General features: G+C 38.7%; 1 protein-coding gene across 2 annotated transcripts in view; it reads left to right on the top strand.

Moving 5' to 3' along the window:
• Cldn1 (claudin 1) overlaps positions 1–4,633 on the top strand; it is a 15,805-nt gene extending 11,172 nt beyond the window's left edge. The window contains exons 3-4 of one of the 2 annotated variants that reach the window (XM_004640906.2): positions 1,875–1,959; positions 3,645–3,891. In XM_004640906.2, the coding sequence (XP_004640963.1) occupies positions 1,875–1,959; positions 3,645–3,807 (248 nt within the window). In that variant the 3' untranslated portion in view covers positions 3,808–3,891. Of the gene's footprint in view, positions 1–1,874; positions 1,960–3,644 lie in introns of both variants that reach the window. The other variant, XM_023700928.1, reaches the window with a different exon arrangement.
• The last annotated feature ends 4,784 nt before the right edge of the window (positions 4,634–9,417 follow it).

The raw sequence follows: 9,417 nt of genomic DNA, 5'->3' as shown, positions 1-9,417 counted from the left end.
TATATATTCTTTTTTATTTTGGCCAGCTCAACCTGCCCTGAGGGAGGGGCTGCCATGGCATGGGGTGCACTGGGGATTGAACCATGGGCCCCTGCACCTGCCTAAGCTTGCCTAAGCAAGCACTTTAGAGTGCTGAGCTATCTCAACAGCCTAAATCTATTTTTTTAATGTTTTATTTATTTATTCGGTGCAGGATCTCGCTATGCAGCTCTGACTCGTACTGATCCTACTGTCTAAGCTTCCCAGCACTGGGATTACAGGCGTGCACCACCATGCCCAATTTTGGTGGCCGGCACAGTAGACGAGATTCCACGGCTGGTACTGCATGTGGTACCAGGGATTGAACCCAGGTCCTTGCGCTTGCTAGGCCGGTGCTTATGCTGCTGAGTTATCTCCCCAGCCCATTTTTTAACAGTATTTTTCAAGATAATTGTGTATGTATTTATTGTATATTATGCTATTTTAAAGTATATAGGCATTGTAGAATGAGAAAATTAAGCTAATTACAAAACTTTGTTTCACATTTATGCAATAAAAATACTTTTACATTGATTCTTTTAACAGTTTTCAAACACCTAGCCACCACTTTGTATGATGAATCTCGTGTGTGTGTGTGTGTGTGTGTGTGTGTGTGTGTGTGTGTGTGTGGCTGGCTGGCTCAGTCTGCCCTAGGGGCAAGCCTGTCACAGCATGTGGTGCTGGGAATCAAATTGTGGTCCCTGAGCACTAGCCTATGCCGGCTTTTCAGACCACTGAGCTATCTCGCCGGCCTAAATCTCTTGAATTTAGTTGGGATGCCTTACTGAAATTTTGTATCTTTCAACTAATATCATTTTTGGATAAGAAAATCTGATCTATTTTATATTTATGAAAAATGATAATGTATGGAAGTTGGATTAAATCAAATTCTGATTTTAAAGATTAAATCTAATTTATTAAATCTGGCATTATTAATATAAAATGATCTAGGAAAATGAGCTTTTAGGGCTGGCGAAATAGCTCAGTGAATTAAAGCATCTACAAGCAGGCTCAGGGGCTAGGGGTTCAATCCCCGGGCCTGCTGTGCTAGTCCCACCCCCAGGGCATGCTGAGACAACAATTGAGCCTGGGTGCGGTGGCCCACACCTGCAATCCCAGCTCTTGGGAGGCTGTAAACAGGCGGATCACTATGAGTCTGATCTAGTAGTGAGACCCTGGATACCTGTAGATCCTTCACTAAAAATGCAAAAATAAATAAATTAATTAATTAAATTAAATAAAGAAAACCATCTTTTGTTTTATAACTTCATCTGATGTTACGCCCTCACCAAATCATATCAATGACAGTGTTGCCTTGACCAGGGGCCAGGAGGAATTTGGTATTCTAGCTATTTGGAGACAGCTCCTGTTTACCTGCTATCCAGCTGCTTGTTTTACATTGACCTATCAGAGAAAAAAAAACTGATGTTGGTTAGTAATGGAGAAGAATTTTCATCTTAGCTTTTTAAGCAGCTCTATACTACTAATAAAAACTTTTATCAAGTATACCCAACTATAATTCAGTACTAGCTTTGAAGGTGAACTTGAACGGCATGAAGCTACTGAATTATTTCAAAAAAGCATTATTTGTGTCAGGGGCATGAACTAAACATACATAAGTTAGCGTAAGTAGTGTAAACTATGCCTAACTCCATCTTAATAGTTTTATATATACCAAGAGGACACTTGGATTTAGTCATATCTAAATCAAACCTGTTTTTCCTTAGTATAAAATAAAATTGTCAGCTCTACTGACAAGATTTCGTTTTCATAAAATATACTCATGTTTAATAGATTGTGTTTTCCTGCCCAGTAGTTTGTGGTGATTAACAATCTTTTGTTCTTAATTTGTGTAGGTCTCGCTATTTTAGTTGCCACAGCGTGGTATGGCAATCGAATTGTTCAGCAGTTCTACGACCCCATGACCCCCGTCAATGCCAGGTAATGCTATTCAGGCATACAATAGTTTATTCTCTGAGAAAATACCTTTCATGCTCAACAAAGTCCTGCTAGAACCATAGTTCCTCAGATTTGCTTTGAAGAATTATATGCAATTTTATGTCAGACTTGCATACAATTTAAATGACCTGTGACTCATGTTAAAATGGGTTGGATAATTGTTTTAATAGTCTGTATTGATGACAAAATTAACCTCATAGTAAAGTTGTGAGCGATATACTCAACTGTATGCTATATCATGTTTTTCTTTTCCCCTAAATATTAATGAACATGTTAATAAATTTGAAAAAAATTTTGAAGGGCATTCTGATGTCTCCAGCATCTCATTATTTATAATAAGGCAGTTTATGACCGATTGAGAAAGAACACCCCTCACCTGGTGCTTTATAAATAGTACTTCATCCCCAATGGTTAAATTAATATTACATTTTTATTAGTACATTGAGATGCCACTCTAAAACTTTATGTTCCATCACAGCTCTAAGATTAACATTACAAAGGTCATTTGCCTTAATATCACAAGTTGTGCAAGTTAAGAAACTAATTCTTGGCCCTCGTGTAACAATCCTCTTTGATCAGCGACTGTGTTCCTTGTCTCGCTGTTGTTGTCACATCTTTAAAGCTTAATAACTGCATTCAAAGCCAGGATGCTAAAATGTAATTATTGTTTGTAAGTGCGTGGATGAATGAAAACCTCTCAGTGTTTGCAGTGATAACAGGAGTCTCTTTTTACTGAGTCACCCACACACACAGGAACACAGGCCGCAGTGGTTTCTGTTGGCGCCCATCCCATAAGATTTACAATGCAGGGCTCAAAACTGCTGGGGGTCAATAGGCCAGGATTCTAGCAGCATGCGTACGAAAGCAATTTGCAAATGCATGACGCATTTGTTCTTTACACAGTCACATAGGATCCTGAGAGCAGTGTAGGGAGGTGGATGGAATTATCTTGCTTTGAAAGAAAGCCCCATAAGTGAGAGGGAAGTCACTACCCTGGAACTGCAGTACTTGAGAGAGAGCACCTGGATGCAAACCAGCCTTTATGGTGCCCACATCCAGCCTTTCAGTCTGTATGTTTTCCATAGTCACCCGCAGATGCCTCACTAAGAATCTGGCTGACTGTATTTCTTTGCAACAGCTTGATACAAAATGCTCATGGGCTATCCCAGAACCTATTTTATAAATATTTTTTTTTGGTTTTAGTTGATATAGCTATCAGGGATTAATTATTGAAAACTTTAGTAGTCTCTATTACACAATGAAATTTGCTTGTAGAATGATTTCTGCTTGAAGTTAGCATGACTCCATTAGTCTTAGCCTAGGAACTATTGTATAATCCCTACTTCTAAAATATGTGACTATTCTTCATAAGCCTGTATTGCATGGAAAAGTCTTGGGAAATAATGGCACAATTAAGCTGCTATCACGTGAGTGTCGTATAGCTTGATGTAATATTACACATTGTGAATAATTACGATTTCAGTATTCTCGTGTACGTGTGCCTACAAAGCAGAAACTACCCTCCCAAGGGATCATGGGTAGGGGTAACTATTTTCAGTAAGAAAAAAAAAAAAAACTTAATTATATACAATACAGATTTTCTTTCTTAATTCTGTCTTAAAAATTGTCTGTCATTGCCTAACAAATGCATCCTCTTCTCTTTTTAGGTATGAGTTTGGTCAGGCTCTCTTTATTGGTTGGGCTGCTGCCGCTCTCTGCCTTCTGGGAGGTTTTCTACTTTGCTGCTGCTGTCCTCAAAAAGCAACCTCTTACCCAACACCAAGGCCTTATCCAAAACCTGTGGCTTCCAGTGGGAAAGACTACGTGTGATGCGGGCGAAGGGCGACCGTGCACTGGAAACAAACAGAAAATGAACTTGGAAATATCACCTTTGACTTTGAGATCATAGACTTTTCACTTCCATTCTGAACTGTGGTATTATGAAAGGAACCATATTTTTATAAATATCAACTGCTGGAAGTAGCCTAGTCTGATTTTCCCTTCTTTCCTCAGCCTAAGAGGGAAACCCTTTCCATCCAGCGCTTCCCACTGAATAATAATCGAACTCAAACAGGAAGAAAGGGTACTTCTTAAATATGTATAGATGTGTATATATACATGTTTTTCTATAAAAAAATTGGTACGATTTCTTATTCTCATTATGTTGGTATCGGTATACTTAAAATACTTCTAAAATAGGAAAAATATATAATTCCCTTTTGATTGAGAAGTTTATTGGTCTATTTTTCTTCTCTGTCTCTCTACATATATTATAGAGCAAATATTTAATCCCTTCCTAAGATTTTTTTGTCTTTTCCATAAAATCAAAACTGTTTGTCGAGGAGTAATTTCTGTTCTTCATGCATAACCTCTTTGTCTGCTTATTTCATTTTCTGCCATCATCTTACAGCGCTTGCTTGTTGTTACTTCCATTTCTGAAAGTTGATCTCTGATTCCTCAATCTGATCATGCATGTCACAGCCTACATCTGAAGATCTAAAGCCAGTGAAAATTGCTTTGAAACTCGCTGTGGCAAGCCAGCCCCTGCCCATGACCCGATGATACTGTCTCGCTCACTGTCCCACGTGTTCCCTGTACTTTGTTTGACCTAACGCACTTTTATTTGCTTTGAAAATATTTGTTTCATTGCATAGATGTGCCAAATTTTTACAAGTAGTTACTTACAGTTCCTTATCCCCCCCAACTATGTATTTCTTTGTCCTTTTTGGCTCTATACTTTTCACTCATATGAAAATGTCATACGTTCTCTCTTGCTCCAGCAAGGTGTGGTCTGTTTATCTAAATATAGTGCTCGACTTGCTGGAGTAAAAATCTGATGACAGATGTTTTTTCTGTAACCGCGATCAAGTCACTTAATCTTTCTACCTCTTTTCTCATCTGTTAAATTGGAATAATTATGTTTAACCAGCTGGTAGAAGTAATGCGAGTATTAATTAGTTGATATGACTCTCATTCCTTTAATGCAAACTATACCTGAGTAGTGTTTTTCTTTGCTCCGATGGCAGTTTTGTAGTCACTGAATAAAGCCTAAACTCCTAAACTCATGACTCTGCACTGTCCGGCCTCTCCAGCTTTCCAGAGGCCCATTGCCTTTCCTTTTGCTGTGCCCAGCATGCTGCTCAGACTCTGTTCCATTTTTGTAACTGCTCTTTCCCCTTTTCTTCTAATCAGTCTGGAGAAGATGCTGGTTGATTTGAACAAGATGATATCATAAAAAAAGGGTGTTGGCTTTGATGTCCAGAGCACTGAATTTGGATCCTGGTGCTACCAATTATTCTGAGGCTGAGCAAGACATTTGTCTGCTAGAGATCTATTGCTTCATCTGTTAAAAAATTAGTATGTTTGTAAGTCCAGCTCTGCCTACATCAGAGGGATGTTGTGTGGATCGAGTGAGATAGAATATGTGTACGTGGAGCTTTTTCAAGTGAAATACGAAGGAATTAAGGAAATTCAGAGTATAGGCCTGGGGTTAATTTTCAAGTGACTGAAAAGATTAGTTTTGTTTTTGTTTGTTTTGTTTTTATACAGGCTCTATAGGGTCTACAGCGTCTCACTATGTAGATCAGATTTGCCTGTGTTCAGCCTCCCAAGTGCTGAGATTACAGGCGCACACCACCACGGGGTGGGGCTGGCACAGCATGCTGGGGATCAAACCCGGGCCACCGCATCTGCCTAAGCAGGTGCTTTAATCTGCTGAGCTATTTGGATGGCCCTGAGATTAGTTTTTTTTTTGGGGGGGGGGCATGGGGGGGAACTGAGGGTTGAACTCAGGCCCTTGCACATGCCAGGGAAGCACTTATTCCACTGAGCCATCTCCCCAGCCCCTGAGCTTCATTTTAAAAACAGCATTTCTTGCATTAATCAGTCTCCCAAGAGGTGAGACCCTAAAGTGAAATTTAGGTCACTAAATAAAAGGGGTTCTAAGGAAGTTCCCTTTTCTTCCATCAGTGTGGACTGATGTTGCTGTAGGAAGTATGTATAACAAAGTAAAAGCCTAAGTGTTGGCAAAGCCAGCAATGTGGGGGGACTTAGAAGTCAGTCCTGTTAGAGGGTATATGGTGCTACTTGTTAAGTGTTACCTTCAGAGTGGTTGAGATTAGGGTTTACCTAACACTGCTAGCATAATCAGAGAAGGCTACTTTGTGCTAAATCCACATGGGAACAGTTGTACAAAGGACCTCGTCTTGAAGATTTGAAGCAGGTAATCTTTACTGTGTCTTCCCAGCCTGACAGTGTGCTTCTAGCAGTTATCCTTCATAAAGCCTTGTCCACATATATAAACCTTAACGGTGTATAAGTATAAATGTATATGTATGAACTCCAAACCAATGTCCGGTCAAAAATGATCCAACAGATTTTTTTATGCCAAAATGTATCCAGTTTGGATATTTATGTAGCCTACTGCTTTGCCTTGAAATGATCCAATAGATATTGGGGGAGAAGGGTAATAGGAATTTGTATAAAGCGTTACTCTTTTTCAATAAATTTTTTTAAATAAAGAATTTATTGTTTGTTTTCTTACCACTTATTTTGAGATCATGCTTAGTTGTGTTTCTCCTGTCAGTAGCAAACTCCATCTCCCTCAGCCTGAGCTCTTCTTCCAGACAGTCATAAAGAAATACTAGGAAATATTGCCTATGTATTTTTTAATCCATAAACATTTTTTAATACATAGAACAATGAATAATTGAAGAGTAAAAGACAGCAGGTTAGAGCTCCACAATGGTTTTGGTTGTGGCCTTTATCAAAACTAACTCTGCAGAAAGGGTATGAAAATTATTTCCTCATTTTCATAATATATCTGCAACATTACCTTAGCAGTGGCCTCTCCCTGGTTAATTTTCAAACAAATGAGTCAAAATGTTTGGGCAGAAGGTGGCAACTTCACTGAGAGACTGAGGCCTTGCAGGATGGGAGGGGACACCGGTTACCAGCCCATTGGATTGCAATTCCCTTTAAATTATACAGACACAGCTGAATATTACTGCACTGTGTAAAAACAACACATCTTCCTTATCTGTTCTTCAGTGGATGAACATCTGCATTGTTCCCAGGACTTAGCTATAATAAGTTGTGCTGCTATAAACATGGGTGCACATATATTGCTGTGGTATGAGATTTTCAGTTCTTCTGGAAAATACACAAGAGGGGAATAGCTGGCTTGAATGGCAGCTCCAATCCTAGCTTCTGAAGGAATCTCCACACTGATTTCCACAGTGGTTGTACCAGTCAGCTATAAAACAAGATAAATTTGAGTCTTTTGTTGGTAAATGGATGCAACTAGAGAACATTTCTTCAGTGAAATAAATCAAACCCATATGAGCAAACATCATATTGTCTCCTTAGTGTGAGAATCTGAAAGAGAAAAATGAAATCTGAAGTGTATAATAGACACTGGTAAAAGGGAATTAACTTATTCAAAAGGAAAGAGTTACTGAGTTGAGTAGAAGGACAGGAGAGGGAGTAGGGGAAGAGATTTGTCTATATAATTAAGCAGGATGGTTTGGACAACTGTACTGTGCGTTTCTGCTGGTCTATGGAAGAAGGTGTAAATACCTTAATTTGTTTTGTCTCCTTTTTTTTTCAATCGTTTCTCCTTTTTATCTTCTCAATTTCTTATACATTTCTTTCTTCTCCCAATTTTACGGGCATACATCTGATAATGTGAATAACTGGTTGGACGACAATGTGAAATTCACATTACTTCGCTAAGTGAAAATCTGTATCACTTGTAATTTTTTGTGTTTTAATTTTAATTTGTACTATCTTTAAAAGTAAAAAATTAGGGATAATGGAGATAGGTCAGTAGAATAAGCACTTGCTTGGCAGCACAAGGGCCTGAGTTCAATCCCTGGTTCCACCAAAAAATAAAAAAAAAGCAAAAAATTTAAAAAGTAATAAAATAAATAAATCATATACACACAGTATAATCCAGCACACTTCTGTGGAATTTAAGTATCTAATGGTGAGGATCCAGTCCATAGAATGTAAGAAATAAAATTCCTAGGTGTTCTTGAAAAGAACGGGAGAGAAAGCTGGAGTGTCACTCACGCCAACCAGATATCACCTCCACGCACGCTCACTCAGTTCTGAGGGCGATTGTTCTCCAAAGCAAGCCACTGTTCCTCCTTCTCCTTTAGTGCTGTCCATCTAGATTCAGGGAAAGTTCCTCCCCCTTTCATAGGTTTTTTATCCTGTGACTCTTACCATAATAGGGTAGATGTTTCTTGTTTTTCTTTTTTGTTGTTGTTGCTCAGATGAAAATTTTGTGTGCTTGGTCTCCCTCTTCACCCTACATACTCTCCATTTATCCCTACTCTGACCTATAATCTCTTATTTTACTGGCCTGTGGGAAGTGACAGAATCCTTGGCACGTTCCTGGGTGATGAGCTTGTTGGGTGTGAACCAGGCAGAAACTCTCCATGCTGAACACCTGCAAATCTCACAGTGTTTTGAACACTTGACTTCCATGGACAGATTTTTCCAAAATAGTGAATATCGACCACTATAAAAAAGATACGAAGTTCTTAAATTAATATTTGCTGGATACCTACTGTGGGCTGGCACCACTAAATACAGGCAAGTTAAAGGTGATATAAAATGAGTATGATAGTCCTGGGCCTGAGAGTAGGATGGAAAATGTTTAGGGGGAAGAGATATGAATTCAAACATTAGCACTAGTTCTGTCCTGATCAGGCACCTGACCATGGAGAATTCCACCCACTACGTCTTAATTTGTAAAATGAAGGGTATAGATTCGTGTAGGTTTCCTTCATCATAATATCAAGTTAAAACAACCCAGATGATTTCAAAACTTTCTAATTCCAGGTTCTGCCCCTAAGCAGAGGAAAACAACTTCTGAGGATAGTCAGGTTGAGCTTCATGGGGGATCCAACATGGAGTCTCAGTTGCAAACTAGAGTCTTCTCCTCTCATAGGACCAAAGCTTCCCCAAACATTTCTGAATACACACAAGTGTGGGTGCTTAGTAGTGTACATTGCTATCTATTCTTTTTTTTTTCCAATGTTATTTTATTTTCTCTTTCAGCATTGGGGGGATTTCTTTTTGGTGGAGGAGGGGAAGAGTTACAGAGAGGCAGTGTTCAGAAGCTTTTTGATATTTTTCTGGTAAGTAAGCCCCCTTCTTGCCATTGTCAACTGTTTAATCATCTTCCAGGAATAGTTATTAATTTAAAAAACTTTTTAAAAAACCATTTTTCTGTTTCACGATGTGAGTTTTGAAAGATAAAATACGCTATGTAAAGTGAAGCATGAACTTTTATTTTTGAGTTTTCAAGGAAATCTCAAGCCAAGCCATAGCCTTGCTTCAATTGATTGTGATTGATTTTCTGTGATTCTAATTGATTTGTTTCATTGTTTTTGTAATTTATCACTTTGATCTTCTCCCACGAAAGGAAAA

The sequence above is a fragment of the Octodon degus genome, unplaced genomic scaffold (assembly GCF_000260255.1).
Source record: "Octodon degus isolate 3935 unplaced genomic scaffold, OctDeg1.0 scaffold00128, whole genome shotgun sequence".
In the NCBI taxonomy this organism is placed as follows: domain Eukaryota; kingdom Metazoa; phylum Chordata; class Mammalia; order Rodentia; family Octodontidae; genus Octodon; species Octodon degus.
This window is presented reverse-complemented; position numbering and strand designations above follow the sequence as displayed.